This window comes from Paramisgurnus dabryanus, chromosome 4 (genome assembly GCF_030506205.2).
Source record: "Paramisgurnus dabryanus chromosome 4, PD_genome_1.1, whole genome shotgun sequence".
NCBI lineage: Eukaryota > Metazoa > Chordata > Actinopteri > Cypriniformes > Cobitidae > Paramisgurnus > Paramisgurnus dabryanus.
The window spans coordinates 27,264,039-27,288,491 of record NC_133340.1 but is presented as its reverse complement, the minus strand read 5'-3'; the positions used below and the strand labels follow the sequence as shown (position 1 = coordinate 27,288,491).

General features: G+C 40.0%; 1 protein-coding gene across 1 annotated transcript; it reads left to right on the top strand.

The window, feature by feature from the left end:
- The first annotated feature begins 22,063 nt into the window (after window positions 1–22,063).
- LOC135735463 (uncharacterized) lies at window positions 22,064–23,787 on the top strand. Its single transcript, XM_065253885.2, has 3 exons — window positions 22,064–22,402; window positions 22,602–22,728; window positions 23,035–23,787. Exons 1-3 carry the CDS (start codon window positions 22,197–22,199, stop codon window positions 23,785–23,787), a joined length of 1,086 nt encoding a protein of 361 aa, XP_065109957.1. The 5' UTR covers window positions 22,064–22,196.
- The last annotated feature ends 666 nt before the right edge of the window (window positions 23,788–24,453 follow it).

Below are 24,453 nucleotides of genomic sequence, written 5' to 3'. Positions count from 1 at the left end.
TTCGGTGAACATGATATGAAACCAAGAGCGCAAGCACATCAGGATTATAATTATGTAAATATTACTGACCTTTTTTTCTTGATGTATTAAACATTATTGACTGCCTACACCAAAACTCAATCATGCGTCATGTATGTCACATATTTACGTATATTCAGTACTTTCAAACTCAAATGCAAAAGTTTCAATATGCCAATAAAAGTTCCATTAGCTAACTGCATTAGTTAACATTACCTAACAATAAACAAATCTATAAATCTTCTCTAATGTTCATGTCGAAAGTAGCAAAAGTAGTATGTGTTAATGTTAGTTAACAAATGTTAAATTAATGTTTTCTTATATAGTTCATTTTAGTTCATACATTGACTAATTATTGGACACCTTAAATAAAATAAAATGAATAAATAAATACAATAAAACAGAATAATAATAAAATAATAAGAAAAGAAAAAAACGAAAATAAAGAAATTAAATGTAAAAAAAATTATAAAAATTAAAGAAAATAGATTTTTTTAAATAAATAAAATAAATGAAATGAAATAAAATAATAATACAAATTTTATTTTATTATTATAAATTATATTTATATTTAATATTATTATTAAAACAAAATAAAATAAAATAAAAAATATAATAAAATAAAATAAATACAATTCAATAAATACAATGCAATAAAACAGAATAATACATAAAACAAAAAATTAAATAAGGACAAAATGTAATAATATAAATAAGAAAATAAATAAAATAATTAAATGATTTTTTTAAAATTATAATTATTAAATAATAATAATAATAATAAATAGAATACAATAAATACAATACAATAAAACAGAATAAGAAAAAAAGAAGAAATGTAATGTGAAATAAAATAAGATAAAATAAAATAAGGAAAAAAAATAATAATATAAATAAGAAAATAAATGAAATATAATAATAATAATAATAATAAAGCAAAATAAAACAAAATAATAAAAATAAAATAAAAAGAAATGAAAAGAAAAGAAATACAATGAAAAATAAAAAAATAAAAAAATGAAATAAAAAAATGAAGTAAAATAGCGGGGAACACACACACACACACAAAAAATAAGTCTGATCAAAACCGACCATCGACTTTAAAGAGATACTACCATAAATCTAAAAGGATAACAAACTGTAAATATTAAGGAGAAGAAAAATCAATCACCTAAAATCCTGTTAAATAAGTTATTACATAGCTCATGTACTGTAAACACAGAGCATTAAAATGACAACATCTGCTCAACCTCAAATAGTAAACTTATTTAAAATTCACCCCTACATTCAAAAATGGACATCAGTGTTTTGCTTATCGAATAAATATCATGTCATCCACATAATACCTGTCATTACCTTCATGGATTCCCACAAGTCTTGGAAGGACATCTGTTCTGCCGAAACCAATGACAGGCAAGACTAAGAAGTGGTGTGTGTCGATGGCAGTCTAAACTCCATGCATATGGATGCCCAACGCCATATGGAGACAAAGACAAGGACAACATCAAGGTATGCAACACCTGGCCACGAAAACCTCTCCTCCCTGTAAAATATTCAGTCATGCACTTCCACTAACACGCACGTCATTTTAGTACAATAATTAGACATCTGATGCATCGTAAGGGGTCCGGCGAACATGAACTCCGCAAGGCCCCTGGAGGTAAGACAATGTTCATCATTATGCATTAGATTGTTTCGAAAGGGCTTTTTCAGCGGGAACAATCTTCATTCGGCTCGTAAAAATGATCAGGGGAAGTTCATCCAGCTTGCCGCCTTGCAGTAATGAGAAATGGACACACATAATGGAGCACGAATGAGTTTAAGTGAGGGCTAGTGAGTCATATTATCAGAGAGCGCCCCGTCGACTGCCAATAACTTGAAGGATTCCTGCGCAGGTATCGATTTGTCCGTAGACGTGTTCGAGTTTTAGCACAGTAAAGTTTTATGTGCTCCACGCCGTGCTGATAAATTCAGGCCGATTGAAATGACTGGAAATCAAATGCATGATGAAGTAGCACACGAGCGTATTGTCTGAGAGGCGTTTTGGCTAGGATTATCTGGGCTGGGTAACATTATCGAATTCAGCATCAACATCCACCACATGCGAATGAGTTGTACACTGAGCTCTATGTTTTGTACACACACGGAGAAAGAGAGTTTTTGTGTCACTTTAGTAAGCAAAAAAACATAAGAAACGTTGTTACTGGAATGGTACACTTTGAAAAGGTCATACTATGTACCTTTGAGGTACTAAAAAGCAGTCTTTGGGTACAAAGGTGTACTTTTTGAAAGAGTACCACCTCAAAGACAACTTTTGTTCCTCTATGTGCAGTTAGTTACTTTTATTTAACCTGTAACATATAAAATGAAAGAACAGCCCTCTGCTTTCAAACAAACAATTAACAAACACACAAACAAAATGGGAAAAAAAGTTTCATCCTATATTTTTTTCTCGGCTTATTCTCTTAAATATGGGTATTTATAGTAAACATTTTTTGCAATAAATGCATTTTTGTAAACAATTTTTTTAAAGATTAGATTCAGAATGATGATCAAAACATATACAGCGATTAAAACTAGTAATTTTTTTTTGCTGCAATTTTTTATAAATTGGGTAAGTACGGTATTACACATTAACATACATTTTAACAGTTTTTATGTTAATCTGTAATACCGAGATACCACATTTACCCAATTTTTAAAAAACTGAGCAAAAAAAAAAAAAAAAAATTACTAATTGTATACTCTGTGTATGTTTTGATCATCATTCTGAATCTGATCTCTAAAAAAAAAAACCTCACAAAAATGCAATTATTTCAGCCTTTTCTAAATAAAATATAGATTTATATTTTTTTAAAGAAAAAAAAAAAATAGATAGGATAAAGTGGGTTTTTCCAGTTTTGTTTGTTTGTTTGGAAGCAGAGGGTCTGTTATTTAATTTTAATATATTTGTATGTTGATATATTTTTGGAATAACATTTTCCTGGAAGGCATTTTGTGAAACTTTTGTGAAAATCACAAAAAATGCTGGCGGGCAACTTAAAAAAAGGCTGGGGAGAAATGAGTTAATGTCATATATGGAGGTTTAGAGGTGAAAAAAAAACACTTGTGAATGTATGACAGTGATTAGAAAATTAGAGAATGTTTTGTTTTGTTTTGTTTTATTTAAAACAATGTTGGTGTATCACTAGAACTTATGGGACATGGTTTAACAAATATGTATTTAAGGACATTATGCAATGAATATGTATGATATCATCTTGTACTGGTTACAGTGTGAATTGTACAAATAATAAGCTTTTGCTTCTGCGAACGTAATGATATTTTTAAGATTTATGTAGAAACTTTTATTGATATTGTTTTCTGCGGACAAAATGTATTATGATAATTTATAAAAGGAGTTCTAAATAAAATAAAAAACAATAAAAAACAATGCTTAAAATGATTTAAAGGTCCCCTGTGTAGATTTTTTATTGCAACCAACAGCTCAGTCCACCGCTCACCCCTCCCTTTCAAAACGCATAGATAAGCTACGTTGGTCGCCACAGGACAAGCATGTCATCGTTTGAGACAATATAGTGAACAGAATGTGCTCTGTAGAGCAGTCTGTCCATTACGGGCTACTGTAGAAACATGGCGGTGCAAAATGCAGATTTTCAAGTAATGGGACCCTAAGTATATGTAGATAAAAACAACTTATTTTAAGGTAATAAAAATAATAGAGTTCATTACGTAAGGTCTTTGTACACCACTGATATAATAGTTTTGTATATTATAATGCATTTCTGTCAAGAGATCCTCCTAAAAGTCCCACATTGCACCTTTAATAATTGTCAATACGTGTATGCAGCACCAACACAATGATGTAAAAACGTGGTTATATCAATATTTACAATCATAGATTGGATTCCCGTGGAACACACATGAATGCACTGTAAGTCACTTTAGATCAAAGCAGATCCAGAATTTCTATGCACATTGAACATTGTGATTTGTTCTTATGGGAGTCTCAGGCACATTCATCACAACTGTTGCTGAGAGGTTGAAGCAGAGCAGTTGTGGGAAACTAATTAAAACACCTAGCTATTAATGTCAGGCACGCAGAGCCGAGCGTTTGATTATTCATTACTTGCTTGTGTGCAGAATAGCACAGATGCTTCATCAGTGTGCTGCTTTTACTCGCTTCCATCTGTTTAAATAGAGAGGATGTTGAGAAGATATTTCGTGGTGCTATGGCCGAGGACGGGAAATGCCGTTCCAAATAATAAGGAATGATAGGCCAATCTTAGATTTTGTGTACAGCAGAACTTGAAAAGTTACGGTTAAGGTGGTGACTTTTGCCAACTAAAAAATCTGCCATAGATATAAATCTAAAACATTGATTGTATTACAGTTTATTAGTGCTGCTTGAAGGGCTTTTTAAGCAGCATATAAAAATATGTTTAATCAGAAGAAATTATACATTTTACATTTAATTTCATTTATTCATTTTTTTTCAGGAGATGCTGATGCAGGAGACTTCCAGTTTCCATTTGCTCTCCATTTAGTCTCATTGATGTCTAGGAGAAACAACTGAGATCTCATCTATGATTTTTTATGGGTTTCTGTGTCTGCTGCTGCTCTGCCAATAACGCTATAAAAAAATGTATGGATGCACTGAAGATTCAATGCATTGTCTGAAATCCTCTCAAACGGCAAGCTGCAAAGGACTTCTATTGGTTTCCGCCTTCCGATTGGATGCCGCTAAACTGCGTCATAGCTCATTACCATAAAATTGAGCTAAATTCAGCTATTCTTGATCCTAACACCTTCCAACACGGGCCGCTGCTTGTGCCAACTCTCATTAAAAAATGAATGACTTCCGGACACTTTGACGCTTTTGCCATCGCCGGTGTGAACGCGCAGTTATACATCACAGTTGAGGATTCTCAGCTGAGGGTCCAGACCTGTAGGGGTTCTTTTGGTGCTATTAGCCAATTGGACAACGTATTCACATTGCATTTACTGTATTGTTCAGATAACCAAACTCACAAAAACAGATCTCCACCCACCAGAACGGATGACACCTTGAATGCTGCATAATGGATTTGTGTGCTTGTGTTATCCGAGTAACTGGCATTGAGATAAATGAGCACACATAGCTGTGTCCAGGTACAGTAGACATTCTCAGTCATGTTGGACTGAATCACATTAGTGTCGTTTAAGGACATTTTCAAATTCAGAGAATTTCCTTTTCACAACTCTACAACTTTTGTGTATATAAAAGATTTACCCTCTGTGTGTAACTTTAAGGAGGCAAGGTTTTATATAAAAGAACTCTTGTACCACCTCCACTGTGGATTTATATAAAAAGCGGGTATGTGCATGCTTGTCTGCACTTAGATAAGAAAAAATACTTCACTGCATGGTCTGATGTGGCTTGATATGTAGTTGTCAAAAGAAAAGTGTTCAAATGTATGTCCAGGCACCTGGATGTTGCTTAAGGCTCAATTTTATGGTGCACTGGACCTTACTTATTGTCTTGAGGTTATGGTCTTGCAGAATCTTTGATTTGAATTTTCACAAAGACACTTGCAGACCGACAGCAGTGTGCTGACCTATTTCCTCCGGTAGTTTTGGACCAACGCTGAATCACATTGGTCTGGTTAAGGCCAATTTGTTGGCTGCAGAACATCTTAGAAAGTTCAAATCTAACATTTACTTCTCATGATCTTCAACGGTGCGGACCGGAATCTTACGCTTTCGTATTGCTGCTTTATTGGGAAAAGTCCTTGAGGGGAATTTTGGGGACGTTGGAGGACATTTTGATTCTTTCTGGCAGACTTCCCAGACCCCCATGATGATCACACCTTATTGGTTTGTTTCTCTATCCCTGTGTTTAAAAAAGTATGCACTGTACGCGACAGTACGCACTGAATTAGTACTCATAATTCCATACTCCTAATGCATTTAGCAAACTGTTTTTCTATTTTAATTTTTCTTCAATATATTTAGGAGAAACAAATCAAATTACGTTTTTTTTTTTATTATTTAAACACAGCTAAAAGAAATCTCCTGAGCTATGAAAGAGCAACTTAGGCAGATTCAACTTGGTTTACCCTGCAGTTCAAAGTGCACGCTTTCGTTATATTAAACGTGTGATATTTTGATATTTCCCGCAGGAGCCACTATACAAGAGAAAAAACATTAAAGCATGTCTCTAAATATAGATAAAAGGCACTCTTAAGAAAATCACAGCCTCCTCCTGGCAGATGTATGATCAAAGTCACCGAGCTGGAAATATAAGCAACTGGCTGATCCATCATTTCACGAAAACACAGAGAACCGTTTGACCTGATAGTCTTTGTCAATAATTACTGTACGGCCCTAAGAAACGCACACGTTTATATCGAATGACTTCTGCGAGAACATTCAGATCTTGTCTGGAATAAAAGTAACTGTAAACATAATATATTTCAGGTCCAGCACCAGAGTAAAATGTCAAATGGTATCAAATATCAATAACAGTCTACAGTCAAAAGCTTATGACTAATTAACTGGCAGAATGGATAGCTGTTTTATTAACATCATATATCTGCTTGCTCTCAAGCTGTGAGACTCAGGCCCTCGCTATAAAATGAAAAAATAAAAATAAAAAAATAAAACGCATTCATGCAGGGAACCTTGTTAAATTGCATTTTGTGATTAATCTTTACAAGCCAATACATAAACCTCGGTGACCTGTATTTATAACGCTTGCTTTGTACTATGCTGGCTGGTCAGTAAAATAATTTGCTAACAATATTGCGTATGATTAGAAATTTAGAGTATCAGAATATAATGTTTATTACTACAGTATAAAACATGTCTATACATATACCCTAAATAGTTGTATTCATGATATACTTAAGGATGAAATGTAACAGTCCCTCGTCCCAAATGTTACAATAACATCGAAGTAGCCTAATGCTGCATTTACACCAACCGCGGTAGAGGCGTGAAGCGCGAGTGATTCCAATGTTAAGTCAATGCGAAGATGCCTGTGTGGACGTCTTGCCTCATTTGCGCGTCTAGCTCGCGCAAAGGACGCGAATTGAGCATTGTGCGCGGTACACGCAAATGTGTTTTTTGTGCATTTTGTGGTTCACGAGAATTAGCAGCTGACGCCCGAGTTGAAAAATTTGAACTTTGCCGGAATTTCGTGCCACGTTAACCAATCAGGAGCCTGCTTGCTGCTGTGGTGGCAGCCCCGCACAGAGTCACTCATTCAACGAACGCTTGATATTGTCCGTAAGCAGTCACCAGGAGCTATACGACACAAGTTCTTATTTCTATAGAGGAGACAGGAAAAAAAGGACCTCGCTTGGAAGAGTGTCAGTGAGGATACTGGGCAACCTGGTAAGTTGTAATACACACTCCACTTTTGAGTCACGTGACGTTTATCGACCCGCGTCGTTTATTTCCCCCCTATAGTAAGGTTACCAAATACAAACTGGTAACTTTCGATAAATGCACAATCAACATCAGTCATCTTGCAAGCAGACAACAGCATAGCACTTGCCCCTCCCACAAGAAGCGGAGTTTGCCTCTGACGCACATCAAATGCTTGCTTTTTCCGGGCGTCTACTCCGCTCTACACGCGCGGATGCATCCAAATTGTTCAAGCGGCAAACCACGCACGGTAGACGCAATTTTGACGCCTGAAATGCGGTTGGTGTAAACTCAGCATAATGCTGCAAACACACCAGAAGCGAAGCATCGTATTCCTCGTTTTAGATTACTCGCGGGATTTAACTTTGCATCATGCAAATTTTCTGCTTGAGTTGAATATTTTAAGTTTGTGCAGACAACGCATTTGAGGCAAATAGCGCATGTTCGCTGCAATTGTATTTCCAATCATTCACATCGCCCACGTAAATTTGCATCTCTTCGAGTCTTTGCATTGACTTTGTATGTAATGTACTTGCGCAAAATGTTCGCTTCGCTTCGAGTGAGTACGTCCTATAAAACACACCAAATGCAAAGGGTGTATTCGCATTGCATTCCTCGCTCGATATTACTCGCGGGATTTAACATCAGCTCAGACAAATTTTTCGCTCATGTTAAATTCTTTTTAATTTCACAGAAGACATGTTGTTGGCTAATAACACGTTCACTGCAGTCGCGCCACCCAATTTGCGTAATTCGCAGTGCCCAGTGCAAATTCGCATCTATTTACGTCTTTGCATTTGTATGTCATTCACTTGTGGAAATAGGTTAATAAGCTTCTGGTAAGTACGCATCAAAATGGGGTCATACACACCATATGCCAAGCGTGTATTCGCATTGCATTCCTCGCTCAAAATTACGATGATATTTAACATCTGGTTTGCGTTTGAGGCGAAAAGCGTGTGTTGGCTGCAATTGCGCCATCCAATTTGCATCATTCACATCACCCCATACAAACTTGCATCTATTTGTGTCTTTGCATTGACTTTGTATGTAATCTACTTGCGCAAATTGTTCAAATTGCTTCTGGTGAGTACGCGCTATAATGGTGTATTTGTATATGTAGTATATTTGCATCACATTCCTTGCTTAATATAACTTGCTGGTCAGGTGAATTTTTTCCTTGAGTTGCATTTTTTCAACTTGCACGTAAGACGCGTTTGAGGCGAATATTTCGCGCCAGTCACGAAACACAATTTGCATCATTTGCATCGCCCTGTGCGAATTCCCGTCTATTTGCATCTTAGCATTGACTTTGTATGTAATTTACCTGCACAAATAGTTTAATTTGCTTCTGGTGAGTATTATAAGGTGTACACACCAAACGCGAAGCGTGTGTTCGCAACACATCCCTCACGCAATATTACTTGCTAGATTTAAAGATTCAACAGAATAAAGAAGCTCATACAGGTTTTTAAGAGCATGAGTGTGAGTAAAAGATTTTTCATTTTCGGGTGAACTATATCTTTAACACAAGGTTTTACAATTGTTGGACAAATAGTGCTAGGGAACTACTCTGTAAAGCAGTAAAGCTACTAAAGTTACTAAAGCGATATTTTCAAGACACTGAAACTTTTCATTAAGTAGCATAACAAAATATTTTTCACTTCTTAGTTTATCTATTTTATACAAGTGCTATCTTAAATAATCGTATTACTTTATATGATGAGTAGCGTGGCAAACAACAGTTTTTAAAGTAACTTTCAACAGTGTTGTCAGCCTGACATTTATACAATTTTATACTGACATTTGCCAGACAAACAAAGTGAGATGTGATTCATCATAACAGACGTTGTACGAATGTCCTTTAAGAGCATGTGACGTAAGTTTATCTTCCCTGACTTGCCAACCAAGAAACGTACCAGAGCTCTGAAGACCCCATGGAGGATTTAATAACATAAACTGTGAGTGACTGAGCGAGTGCGGATGTATTTTGAGTACATGTAAGTGACAAACTGTGAATTGACTTGCAAACAAGGGAGGTTGTTGGTCATACTAATATGTTTCGGGAATAGCTGCCTTTGAACTTCACGAGTTCACTTTAAGACAACATTGCACAGCGTCAGAAATGTATTTTTTTTTACTATATGTGTACCTGACAGAGCATGCATCGCCACCTTGACAAGCTGACAAACGTCGACTCTAGCATGCATGCCTTTAGTATGCGTCGACATGTATTAGAAATGCCTTTAATATGAACTGATGCAAATATTTGCCTTCGCTGCCGTAGCACCTGCCTCGAAGAAGCCTCTCGGGGTGAAGTACGTGACGAAAGGCAACACATGCCCGTCCCAAGAGACAGAGCTGCATACCATAAAATATAAGAGCTCTTATACTTGGGTGGCAACAAATCAATTCTGAAGGCCTTTCGAGGAAACCGTAATCTAATTATTGTTTGTTAAAGCTCCCACTGAGAGACCAATCACAGAGTGCGATTCATTGTCAACAGGAAGCTTGTACTTCGCTACATTAAGGGTAGACAGTGCGACTTGATTAGCGATTAATTAGGCAAGCGCTCACATTAATAACATGCCAGGCAAAACAGATCTGGCAAGGTGTTACCTGCCCTCATCACTATTGCCAAAAATAATGAAGTTCATAACTGAGTGATGGCTGTTTTGATTCATACGTATGTTTTTTAGTTACTTGATGAGTAAAACGGTGGCGTCTATAGGACATAAAATCAAAATCAAAACAAAAATAAGCACACATCCACAAGCTCTTCACTATTGACCAAGCTGAGTGATGTAAGGGAGGCAGGCATGGAAAATAAACCATGTAAAACTTTTATCAGGCACTGGTAAATTTATGATATCTTCTCGGGTGTCATAAATGTTTTGCAATAGCCCAATAACAAACCAACAGACTATCATTTTCGCATTTGTATAATCTGCAATATCACTGTGTATTATATATATATATATATATATATATATATATATATATATATATATATATATATATATATATATGATATATATGCCATTCGGAATTTATACACTTAAAAAAAAACAAAAAACATAATTTACTTTTATTTCAGAATTGCCGTCATCAGAGAACGTTGCTTTTTGGCATCCACATCAAATAGGTTTGACGTTTGCCCTATCCACACAGAAAGAGAAAAACATTGGATCAGAACATATTTAAAGGACCCATAATATGCTAAATCCACTTTTACAAGATGTTTGTTGGCATTGTGTGGACACAACAAGCCTACTATGTTATAATCCACCCACTCTTTCTTTTATATTCCCCATTAAAGCAGAACATTCTCATTAGACATGCCATTTTGATTATCTTGTTAATGTGATGTCACATTGATAAAACCCTGCCCACAGCCACGGACGGACTGGGTAATTTAAAAATATTTTTTTTCCTAAATGTGTTTGCTAGCATGTTGTAGCGCTAATGAGGCTAAATATACTATTGTCTTATTCACAGGCATCAGATCTATTTGTAATCAAAAGCGATCCCTGTCTGTTGGTAAGTGAGTGAGAAGTGGTAGCTCATTTGCTTTCAAAGATACACACACAAAACAATACTTTTTAGGGACATTTCGCGCATACCTGAAACGTATATTACGGGCCCTATTTTAACTTCTAAGCACATAGTCTAAAGCGCACAGCACACAGTCTAAAGGTGTGTCTCCGAATCCACTTTTGCTAATTTAACAATGGGAAAAAAAAATTGTGCGCTAAGTGTACAGTCTAATAGGGTTGTTCCTATTCTCATAATGAGTAATGAGTCTCTTTTGGGAATAACGTGCAATAAACCTCCCTCTCCTCACCTCCCATCCCCTTTAAAAGCCAGTTGCGCTCGTGCCATGCCGATTCCCTATTTAGATGCCGAAATTTGTAAACTGAAAAACAAAGAAAGAAGACCACCAGTTTAAGACTGATGTTAAAAATTGCAATGTTTTTTATTTGTATTGAAATTGTTGGTTCCCCTTCGAGGGAACTCGAGCTGCGTCGCCGAAGCTACGCTATGGGAACGCCCTCTGCGTGATTGCGTCTGAAGCACGTATGTCAAATCAGTCCAATGGTCAAGTGACACGTCATAGGCGGGTGACGTGGGAACCAGGAAGCTATAAAAAGAGCACCCGGCAAGCCAACTTCAGCTCTTTGTGCCTCAGCAAGCGAGTGTGTTATTATCATGTCTAAGTCCAAACAAAGTTTTAAGGAGTGTGCTTCCCCGTGTCCTCGTTTCATTACGAGCGAGGACTCACATCGTCTCTGTGTTATGTGCCTCGGGGCACAACACGCACGATCATCTCTTGAGAGGGGTGGTTGTGCACATTGTGAAAGGATGCCGCTCCGTACGTTGCGCTCGCGGCTCGCACTCTTCGAGGAGGGTGGTGAGCCGCGTGTTCCCCACGGTTCTGGCCCCGCTGCTGCCGAGGCAGAGCGGAAGCTGCGATCGTGGGGATCACAACTAGATCTCGCGGACGAGCTTGAGACGGGTCTTCCCCTTTCTCAGCCTTCACCCGCGGGATCTAGTGCCCCGTCTCTGGATTCGGAAGCACGCGCTGCGGTTTCTTCCGCCCAGGGCGGGAGCCCAGATTTGCATTTATCGTCGTCTGAGGAAGTCGATATTATGTCTGTGGACGTGGTGGACGCTGAGGAGCCTTCTCATTCGTCCCCCGCGTTCGATGATTTGATGGAGGTTGTCACTAATGCCGTGGCTCGCTTAAAATTAGACTGGCCGGCGGAGACACAGAGCGCGCGTCCTCAGAGTATGTTAGATGAGCGCTTTTTAAAACAGAAACCTCAACCTTCGCGGCGCAACATGCCTTTCTTTCCTGATCTCCACAGCGAGCTGTCGAGATCATGGAAAGCTCCGTATTCAGCCCGTGTTCATACCCCTCACGCCACCATGTATTCCAACATTGTGGGGATGGGTGAGCACGGATATTTAACGATGCCCCGGGTGGAGCAGACGCTTGCGAGCTATCTCTCCCCCGCTGCGGCGTCATCATTAAAATCGCCTTCGCTTCCCACGAAACCGGTTAGGTTAACCTCATTTTTAGTGGGTAAAGCTTATAAGTCTGCAGGGCAGGCTGGGGATTCACTGCATACCCTAGCTGTCTTACAGGCGTACCAAGCAGAACTGCTTAAAGATTTAGATACCGAGGCGGGGGGTACGTCTGATGTATTTAAAGAGCTTCGTCGAGTCACTGATGTGTCACTCAGGGCGATTAAAGAAACTGCGAAAGCCGTGGGTAGATCGATGGGAGCTCTTGTAGCCACGGAACGCCATTTATGGCTTAATCTGTCTGAGCTTAAAACCTCAGATAGGGCTTTTCTCTTAGACGCGCCCGTTGCGCCCTCCGGTCTCTTCGGCGACGCCGTTAATACTGTCGTCGAGAGATTTGCGGAGGCTCGTAAGCAGTCGGCGGCGTTCGAACGCTATCTCCCCCGCCGTGCTCTTGATTATAGGGCTGCTGGGCGGGAGCAGCCATCGACATCATATAGAGCATCGCAAAAGCATAGTGTTGCCACTCGTGGTCCCCCTCAAAAAAACTGGGGTTCGGGCGGTCGCACTCAGACATCATCCAAGCAGAAAACAGACCTGAGGGCTGTTATTATGGCGAGGAAGGCGTCGGCTAAAAAGAAGTCCTGAGGGACGTAGTGTCATATTTCCGAGGGCAGCCCCCAATCGGGGAGAGCCGGCAGTCACCTCACAACACGGTGCCCGTCTCTCCTCGATGCCCTCGGGATGCCAGTGTGTTAACCCCGCCGCAGTGTGTGTTTCGGGGTACAGTGGCTTCATATTCTTGTGTGCCTCGTGCACGGGGCACGCAACACCTCTCTCCGAGGAGGGAGGCATTAATATCACCCAGGTTGAACCCTGCCAGTTTGGTTCAGGGCACCGGGAAAAGTTTAAGCAGTACACAAAAAGCCAGTCTCGAGAGGCTGGTACCCCTTATAGAAAATTTGGCAGCGTGGAAACTCCTGCCAAACGTGTCTCAGTGGGTTCTGCAAATAATAGAAAAGGGCTACAAAATTCAGTTTTGCAACCAGCCACCCCAATTCAACGGCGTGTTATCTACCATAGTGGGTGCTGGGCAGACTCTAACAATGGAACAAGAAGTAGAAACTCTCTTGTGCAAGGAAGCCATAGAATGTGTTCCTCCTCACAACAGGGAGTCAGGGTTTTACAGCCGCTATTTCATAGTTCCAAAGAAAGACGGGGGGTTACGTCCGATTTTAGATCTACGTCATCTGAACCGGTCTGTTGCAAAACTAAAGTTCAAGATGTTAACTATAAAGCAGATCGTCACACAAATCAGATCCGAGGACTGGTTTGTGACGATAGATCTAAAAGACGCGTATTTTCACATATCTATCCTCCCGCAACACAGGAGATTCCTGAGGTTCGCCTTCGGGGGCGTGGCTTACCAATATCGGGTTCTCCCTTTCGGTCTATCTCTCTCACCCCGTACATTTACAAAGTGCATGGATGCAGCGCTGGCTCCATTACGACTCAGGGGGCATCCGTGTCTTAAACTACATAGACGATTGGCTAATTTTAGCCCAATCAGAGAGTATGGCAGCGCAGCATCGAGATGCTGTGCTGACCCACATGAGAGAACTGGGGTTAAGGCTAAATGCAAAGAAAAGCATGCTCTCTCCAGTACAGAGGACAGCTTTTCTTGGCGTTATATGGGATTCAACAACAATGCAGGCACATCTGTCCCCTGCTCGTGTGGAATCCATTCTTTTGGCTGTAGACAGAGTGAAGTTAGGCCAGTCACACACTGTAAAACAATTTCAGAGGTTGTTGGGGCTCATGGCAGCAGCGTCCAATGTGATACCCCTTGGGCTGCTTCACATGAGACCGCTACAGTGGTGGCTCAAAACCAAAGGGTTTTCCCCGAGGGGCAACCCGTTCCGTCTGATCAAGGTCACGCGCAGATGTCTTCGTGCCTTAGATCTTTGGAAGAGACCATGGTTTCTCTCCCAAGGACTGATGTTGGTGGCTCAGTTCCGTCGAGTTACGCTGACAACGGATGCTTCCCTCACAGGCTGGGGAGCAACTATGGGGAGCCATCTGGCTCATGGATTATGGGGGGCCAGACAGCTCAGCTGGCACATAAATTGCCTAGAGATGATGGCAGTGTTCTACGCCCTGAGATGTTTCATCCCTCACCTGCGGGGCCATCACGTGTTAGTCCGGACAGACAACACGTCGGTAGTCGCGTACATCAACCACCAGGGGGGTTTGCGTTCACGCCCTTTGTACAAATTGGCGCGGCATATCCTTCTGTGGACACAGGGGAAGTTGCTGTCCCTCAGAGCAGTGTACATTCCCGGGTGTCTGAATCAGGGAGCAGACGTCCTGTCGAGACAGGGGCTGAGGCCCGGGGAGTGGAGGCTCCACCCTCAGGTGGTGGAGTCCATCTGGACGAGATTTTACCAGGCGGAAGTGGATCTGTTTGCGTCCAGAGAGACGACACACTGTCCGCTATGGTTTTCTCTCACACTTCCAGCACCGCTGGGACTGGATGCCATGGTTCAGCCGTGGCCGAGGCTACGGCTGTACGCTTTTCCCCCGATTGCTCTGCTCCCGGGAGTTCTGGAAAGGGTTCGTCGCAACAACGTCCGCTTGTTGTTGGTTGCCCCACTCTGGCCGAACCGAATATGGTTCTCGGACCTGGTGTCCCTCCTCGACGGCTCACCTTGGGAAATACCCGTCAGGAGGGATCTCCTCTCTCTGGCGGGTGGCTCGATTCTTCACCCCCGCCCAGAGTTATGGAAACTGTGGGTCTGGCCACTGAGGGGGCCAGACTGATAGAATCTGGTCTCTCAGCTGAGGCTGCTGAGACCATTCTTCACTCCAGAGCTCCCTCCACGAGGAAGCTTTATGCCTTTAAATGGAGAGTTTTTACTTCCTGGTGCAGCAAACACCTGCATGACCCTGTGAACTGCCCAATTGGTACAGTCTTGGAGTTTCTGCAGGAAAAGTTCACCGCAGGGTTATCTCCTTCTACACTGAAGGTGTATGTGGCGGCCATCTCGGCTTACCATGTTCCTTTGGTCGGGCAATCCCTTGGGAGAGACCCGCTGGTGGTTCGCTTCCTTCGTGGCACTCGGAGGCTGAGGCCTGTAGTCCGACCCAGGGTCCCAGCTTGGGACCTGGCTGTTGTGCTGGAAGGTCTGTCCATGGCTCCGTTTGAGCCCATTGAGACCGTTCCAGTCAAGTTTGTGGCACTTAAGACAGTACTTCTGTTGGCAGTCACTTCTCTGAGGAGAGTGGGTGACCTTCAGGCCCTGTCGGTTTCCCCTACGTGCCTTGAATTTGCCCCGGGGATGGTTAAGGCTTTCTTGTACCCAAGGCCCAGCTATGTGCCTAAGGTACCGACTAATGTGCCACGACCTGTCGTACTTCAGGCCCTCTGTCCTCCCCCATTTAGGGATAGGAATCAGGAAAAGCTTAACTTGGTGTGTCCAGTGCGAGCACTGGATGCCTACGTTCACAGATCTTCTTTGTGGAGGAGGTCTGAGCAACTGTTTGTGTGCTTTGGCTCGCCCAAGAAAGGCCTGCCGGCGACCAAGCAGACACTCAGTAAGTGGATAGTTGAGACTATCTCTCTGGCTTATGAGACCACTGGACGGCCTTCACCTATCGCCGTCAGGGCTCATTCTACTCGGGGTATGGCAGCCTCCAAGGCCTTGTGGCTAGGGGCTTCAATGCAGGATGTCTGTGATGCGGCAGGCTGGTCCTCTCCGCTCACATTCGTTCGGTTTTACGAGTTAGATGTTGGTGCTACGCCTGGAGCCCAGGTGCTCATGTCTTAAGCTGTGCGCGTTTTTACACACAGACAGGCATTTGGTAGTATGGTGTTTTGGTACATCGTTCCCATAGCGTAGCTTCGGCGACGCAGCTCGAGTTCCCTCGAAGGGGAACGTCTCGGGTTACGAATGTAACCATTGTTCCCCGAGAAGGGAACGAGACGCTGCGTCTCCCTGCCATACTCCCTGCATCCCTGTCTCGCCTTGCTTCGGCACAATTTAGCTGAAGTTGGCTTGCCGGGTGCTCTTTTTATAGCTTCCTGGTTCCCACGTCACCCACCTATGACGTGTCACTTGACCATTGGACTGATTTGACATACGTGCTTCAGACGCAATCACGCAGAGGGCGTTCCCATAGCGTAGCTTCGGCGACGCAGCGTCTCGTTCCCTTCTCGGGGAACAATGGTTACATTCGTAACCCGAGACGTTTTTTTTTGGATTAAAACTTTTAGTTTTCTTTCAAAGTTTTCTTTCTTTTCAAGCGAGCATGCCTATGGGCACACAAATGTGCACAAATGCATTTGCCATTTAAACAGTATGACGCTGGACGTGAAAATGATAACTAGCAAAAAAGACTTGGGTCACTCATTGTGCTGGGTGTATGATAGGGCCCTACATCTTGTAAAAATATGCATAATATTGGCTCTTTAATATTTATCTGATAGGTACATGATGTGTGATTTTAGACCAGTCAGATTTCAATTGGTGGTGCTACCAAACCCAATGTCACTCCTCCTGTCAGTCACGAATGGTTAGGGCCAGTGTTGGGTGTAACTAGTTACAAAGTAACTAGTTACTGTAATAATATTACTTTTTTCAGTAACTAGTAGTGTAAGGCATTACCCGTCTGAAAATGGTAATATTATTACAGTTTTCCTGAGCTAGTTACTTGAGTTACATTCGCCAGTAGCACCTTCATCACACAAGGCACAAAACACAGAGAACAAAAGGGAAGGGGAGGTGGGCGTGAATGGAACAGTGATTGGTCTAAGTTTGGCACGAGATATCATTTACCATCACCGATTGGTCGACACCCGGCAGCCAGCAGCACAGAGCGGCAGCGGCACACTCAAAGACAGATCGGGAAAATGGAAGCGTCAACAACGGCAAGCTCTTTTTCAGAGGAAGGTTCCCAGCAACAGAAAGCTAGTTTCGACGGGTGGAGATTCAGTCATATTTTATTACGTTCAACGGAAGGAAAATAACTTGACGGTGAAGTGCACACTCTTTAATGTTTCTCCGAACGCTGTGCCCCACGTCCGGTAGCGGGTAAGGAAGCCAGCATTTTCTTGGCCGTGGCTTGCCCAAATAAACATTCTTGTCCAGAAAAACTAATTTATTTAAACTAATATATTACTAAGTAATATAACTAGTAATATAACTAGTTACTTTTTCCAGGGAATAATAAAGTAAAGTAAGGCATTACTATTTTTGAGAGTAATATGTAATACGTAATATATTACTTTTTTGAGTAACTAGCCCCAACACTGGTTAGGGCAAAGTTAGACTGAAAGATTTGAATTTTTTATTTACTGTACCTTATTTATCACATTGATTGATTGATTGATTGAATAATTTATTGAACAACAACAAGTTCAAAAGGATAAAAACACAAAAAAGCCCATAGGCTTGTTACCATTGTGGTCCTTTAGATGGAAATGAGGACACTGTTGTTTATGTTTAAACACTTATATGTTTACCTTACATTCATTACATTACAAATACTTTGCAATCTTCTTTTATGCTGTCAATTAAAATGAAAAATTTCCATACATGAAGAAACAGGCAAAGATGATACAGCACGTGTAAGATTATCCATGTAACTCAATCCAACTGTATTCAAGTGGAAGATTCAGCCGGAGACCCGGATGACGGCGTTTCTGTAAAGCCATAAGCTGTTTCTAAACCCCACCTTTCCAATTTCCCAGCGTACATGTATCAAGACACACAAACCCAATGACTACGCCAATCCTTTCACACTAGGAAATGGCTTTGCATGCTCCGGACCCGAAAGCACAAGGCATTCTGGTGTCGGAAAATGAAATATTTAAAACTCCCCACTAGCTTTCGTAACTGGATTGATGTGGCCATACATTTTCCTCTTATCATCACAAGCCACACTTTATTGCCTGGCTTACCTCAACGAAAATTAAAAGCACCTGGAGCCCTTTGATATTTTCATGGTTGTTTTAATATATACACACTATATAATGGATATCATATATATAAAGCAAAATATGCAAATGTTTGACCCGGTCTGTGAAATCCAGGCTAAAGTTTCAATTAAAATACGAGACTAGAAGAATCAAAGTCTGATTTCAATTATCAATTTCATTTTAATTTCAATCTTTGCCATAACCTTACTCAGTCAATATTAAAAATATCAATAATATATTTCACAGAAAGATATTTACATTACGCACTGTAGGTTAATTTTAGCAAACCGTAAAATTACTTTAGCTGTGTTTTTACAGGCAGGGTCATGCATTTTCAAAAGTTTCCACTGGCATCATATTTTCTTGTCTCTTTAATTATGAATACTTTTATTTTTCATGTTCAATGTCAATGTCAATCTAAAAGCAGTGGGTGCACAATAAAAAAGATGCAATTAAATTGATTCACATGGACATGTTTTTAATAATGGGGTGCTGGGGGGAGGTGGGTCTTATCTTTTTTGACAAATGCAAAAATAAAGCAACAATACACACTAACTAAGACATGCACTGCACATCCATAATCACAACTAGTACTTTTTTACTTGAACTATTACTTTTGCCCTTTACTTCTGCGTAAACTTTTGACCAGTTAAAGAGTAACATTTATATTTTAACTTGTGGCTATGCTAGTAACTGATGGCAAACAGCCTACTGGACATAAACTGTTTACCTGTTAACCATATGGGGAACTCAGATGCAAAAGCGGCTAAACGCTACTTCCATCAAAAATGAGAAAATGATATCAACCGGAAGCTCTCTGCATGTATTATGCGCTCATTCAATATTTTCAGTTCAAATCCGTTTAATGCCTTAATGCAAAGTCCATTAAAGGGGACATGTCACAATAATTTTTTTAAGATGTCAAATAAATCTTTGGTGTTCCCAGAGCACATATGTGAAGTTTTAGCTCAAAATACCCTATAGATAATTTATTATAGCATGTTAAAATTGACACTTTGTAGGTGTGTGCAAAAATGTGCCGTTTTGGGTGTGTCCTTTAAAATGCAAATGAGCTGATGATAATGCAAACACTGATCACAATGATGGTGGTTTGTTGCAATTGAAACTCAATTTCGCTGTGAATTATTTTCTCTCTCTTTCTCTCTCTGCACTAAATGGCAGTGCTGTGGTTGGATAATGCAGATAAAGGGGTGGTATTATTATAATAAGAGCTCCTCGTGACATCATAAGGAGAGCCAAATTTCAATAACCTAATTTTTCACGTGCTTGAAGAGAATGGTTTAAGAAAACTAAATTACTGGGTTGATCTTTTTCACATTTTGGAGGTTGATAGAAGCAATGGGGACCCAATTATAGCACTTAAACATGGGAAAGTCTGATTTTCATGCTATGGCCCCTTTAAGAGTCTGACTTACAATAAAATCGTGTCAGATTCACTTTTTGTATGGAGGGTTTTGCATCTTAGCTCTACTTAAAAAACTATTCTGTTGACAAGTATGTCACAAATGTTGGCTTATCGGCTAGCGACAGCGTAGCATTTTCTGTGTACATGTAAATCATACAAGAACAACTGTTAACCTAATATCAGCAGTCACTTTCAGTGTTTGCACAGTGAAGCTTATTTAATAAAACTGCATGGACACTTATATGAATATGCATGCTCATATGACATGTCATCTGTTTTAATCTGATAGGTAGAGCGGGAACATCTGCTTTCAATACATTTCCTTTACACGATTTAACTGTGCTGTGATATATCCATGACTCTTCAAAATGGGATATGCACCTTGCACAAATTACAGTATCTTTTCAACTGTGAAATAAACTTTTACGTTTCCAGCCCGAGGGCACGGGCAGGTGATCGTCACCTTCATTAGCTTTTCTGTAAAGTCACTAAAATACTTCAGTGTTTCCTTAAAGTTTGATTTTGCAGTAATCACATCATTAATATTCAGATTTACAAGCTGTTATGACACATCGGTACTCTTGTAAATTACTTTTCTCGGTTTACAGTTCGATGTAGTAAGTAGTGTGGATTCGTTTTGACAAATTTTGCAAACGTGTTTCATTTTGCATTTTCAACACTCGGTCCCGTCGAGCTGCCAGAGAGATTTCATTATTACATAACTTATAATACCTACTAAAAAATATTATAACACTTTAAGAATATTTTTTCTTTATTTGATCTTTTGTCAAGAGTCACTTTCAGAAAAACAAACTAAGTGCGTAAAGTTTCAAGTACTTTAGGGTTAGATATTTTTTTTCTTTGTGACTTGTCAGTTGCGATACAAAACTACTGGATTTTATTCTTCATGTTTTTGAATAAATTGTGAATATTTTAACTGACCCTATATTTATATAAACTAAAAACATATTTATCTTTCTTTCATGAAGAATGTGTTTGTCACCCATATTAAACAGTGAAGTGTAGTCACAGTCACGTAAATTAAGCAGCGCAGCAGTGAAGCGTTGATTACGTTACATGTTCCTGAGAGAAGCCTTTAATGTATTCTGTGCTTTAGGGACGAGGGTTCGAAAATTAAGATTTCTTGGCTGATGACTTAGATTTAGATAAGCCCTAATCCCTATTTAATTCCACCATAATGACTTCACTATTGCACCTTATTGTATTTATTATTTAAGCACCACGCGTCTCGCCTCAGAACTAAAGCGGCGAGTTTTTAAACTAAAGTTCACAAAAGTCATGTAACACTGTAATAGGAACTGCTGGATCATTTAAACAAAGCCCGAAGACTGATATCTAGAGCTCAGATCTTAATAAAGTCTATTGAATTAGTGCTGTGGCATAAATCTCATCAGTTCCATATAGACTAGCATGCAGAGTGCAGAGTATGCATGTATTTTTAAGCATGCATCTGTCTCTCTTTTGGCCCTTTAACAACATTTCAATAAAAGCAATCAGTTTTTGTGTCACAGGTTAGGGCTATTGGGACAGTCCACTCGTAGGGTAGGTGACAAGTTAACTTGAGACCAAAGTAGGCAGGATAATAAAATGGATATTCTTTGATAAATGATTCACACGTTATTATCACCCTGCTATTCTGATTTGCCCTTAATATTGCCATAGAGCTGTGTAACAGACATTTATAAAAAAAAATCCAAATAACAACAGAAATTACATAAATGATCCAGCCAAAGTGCTTAAACACCATTAAATCTAAAAAACATTGTTCCTTCTTTAATGAGCTACAATGACAACTTTGAGCTATTTATGACAATAGGCTAGTTGCACGAAGCCGCCATTTTGGATTTCCGGTCAGCGTCTGTGGGCGTGTTTACTTCCGGTCGTAATAGCTCCGCCAGGACAGAGGTGAAGAGATCAAACATGAGCGTGTTTAAGGTAAAAAATAGTAGATTAATCTATCAGCGACAGGAAAAAAAATCAAAGTTACACTGTTGTGTACCTCACTGCGCAAATTCATCTCGTTACAATGCCGAGATTAGTTTTCATTCGTTCCCGAAAGACATAGAAGTTCGTGCTCAGTGGTTAGTAAAAATCCGCAGGGACCATTTCAGTCCTACAAATAACACAAGAGTGTGCAGTATACATTTTAAACGAGAAGATTTTGTCTCAACGACCGGGATACTTAGAAAACTAAAGAAAGGAACTGTCCCTTCTCTTTTTGCCTGGAACCAATACACTGTACCAAACCCAAGAGAAAATGTTTGGGATCGTCGACCAAGATGCCCCCCGCCTGAGACATCTCCGTCAGACTCCGAGATGAATGAAATACAAACGGCCCACGATCACGACTACTCTGTAACTCTAGTAACATCAGAGATGGCAGGGGAACTTGCTGTGAGCTACGAGGAGCTACAAATGAAAGTCGATGAACTACAACACCAACTGGAAACGATGCAGTTGCAGTGTCGCTTTGGTTTACAACGCATCGCTGGATCCGACGAGAATATTCGTTTTTACACAAGGTTTGTTTCTATTGATGTTGGATACCCTTATTAACCCGTTTTCATTCACGTCTATTTGTCAGTAGGATATATGTTAACTGTGGGATATATATGTTGACTGTAGGATATTGTTTATACATCATTAAATGGATATGAATGTCTGTCAAATTTGATTATGACTGACCATATATTTACATATCAACTATCATTTTATTCTTAGGTTTGCCTCATACAAGCATTTGATGGCATTTTGGGAACTGATTGAGCCTGCTGCAAAAACCAAGATGGTGCGAATAACCAGGGCCAAGGTTGCCAACTTTGAGGAACTCACCCAAACAAGAACAACGGTATGGAACTAAATAGTGGTAAAATAGTAGGTCACAATACTCAATACAATAAGGTATTATGTGACCCCGTTAATGCAAACCCAGCTAAAGTTTTTGAAATTTCCTGTTTTCTACATAAAATAATTCTACATAGTGTAAAGAACATTCTGTGAAAGTATAATTTTGATATGTTTAATATCGGATGAGTAAAACCATGTCAAAGATTGTAATCATTGTGAAAATAATGTTTAAAATCAAATGTGTTGCATAGTCGTGACTTGTACTCACAAAGTTATTCTGTATCTAAATCTTACATTATTTTCACAGAAACTTGCACCCATAGATGAGCTACTGCTGTTTCTGATGCACCTCTCTGTGGGCCTGCCTCTCAGGGATCTAGGCGAGCGGTTTGGTATTCATCGCACCACAGCTAGCAGAATCATTGTGACATGGTCACACTTTCTGTACATTCTGCTTGGCTCCATCCGCTTGTGGATACCAAAGGAAGAGGTCAAAGCTTTGTTACCACCAGAGTTTTCTGCATTCCCCGACACTCAAGTGATACTGGACTGCACTGAATTAAACTGCCAAACACCTTCCTCTCTACTTCTTCAAAGTGAGGTGTTTTCTCAATATAAATCGCACACTACACTGAAGGCCATGATTGGCATTGCACCACATGGTGCCATTACCTTTGTTTCAGGGCTTTACGCAGGCTCCATTAGCGACCGGGAAATTTTTAAACTTTCTGGAATAATCAAATGCCTTACCTCAGACACAGCTATTATGGTTGACAAGGGCTTTTTAGTAGATGATCTGGTCCCTTGCAAGGTGTACCGACCTGCCTTCCGGTCAAGAAATTCTCAGATGTCCAGGGAGGATGTCCAGCATACACAATCCATTGCAAGATTGAGGGTACATGTTGAGAGGTGTATCCGGAGGGTGAAAGAGAACAAACTCTTTGACAAACCCATACCATTGTCTGTGTGCGGAAGCATCGACCAGCTATTTAGTGTAGCTTGCTTTCTGGTCAACTACCAGAATGGACCACTGGTAAAGTCATGGTCAGTTAAATGCTAAATGAAAAAGTAATTTACAACCATCTTTGCATTTAGAATATCAATAAAATATGAAGTGTTTACTGACATTTAAACTGGCAAACTTTTAAAAATTATTACAGGAATGTTCAGCCCTGCTTCTGGAGGACCACTGTCTTGCACATTTCAGTTGCAAACCCAATTAAGCCCATCTGCATTAAATTGTAAAATCACTAAATCGTTTACTTGGTTAAGGTATGTTTAATGTTGGAGCTGAACCATGTGGGGCAGTAGCTCTATAGAAGCAGCACTGAACACCCTGGAATTAAAATAAAGACCACCTTTTAGTCACCCTGTGTAGTAGTCTGTATATAAAACACTGTGCACCTCAAATGAGTTTTCAATGTTTTGTTACAAAGTTTATTGTACAAATGTTATTATTTTAATAGTATTTATGTCACATAAAATAATCTCAATATAATAAATGCACACTATGCAACATTCACTGTACATTGTTTACATGTAATAATAATAAAAAAAGTAATCTCCCTTCTCTCTAATGATTTTGAATACTTCATTGTCTCTGTAAATACGCTGAATCAACATGTCATCTTCTGCAAAAACAACAAAATCACACCATTCCATTCCTGTGATCAAAAGCTGTCCTTGGACCTGCCAGTAGTAGCTGTGCTGCGATTTTAATTTCATG

What these genes read in the sequence shown, in the direction of transcription:
- LOC135735463 (XM_065253885.2), top strand. Translation starts at nt 22,197, where the DNA reads ATGAATGAAATACAAACGGCCCACGATCACGACTACTCTGTAACTCTA. An exon ending in AATATTCGTTTTTACACAAG is followed by an intron (nt 22,403 to 22,601) that starts GTTTGTTTCTAT and finishes TTTTATTCTTAG; the next exon opens with GTTTGCCTCATACAAGCATT. An exon ending in TCACCCAAACAAGAACAACG is followed by an intron (nt 22,729 to 23,034) that starts GTATGGAACTAA and finishes TTATTTTCACAG; the next exon opens with AAACTTGCACCCATAGATGA.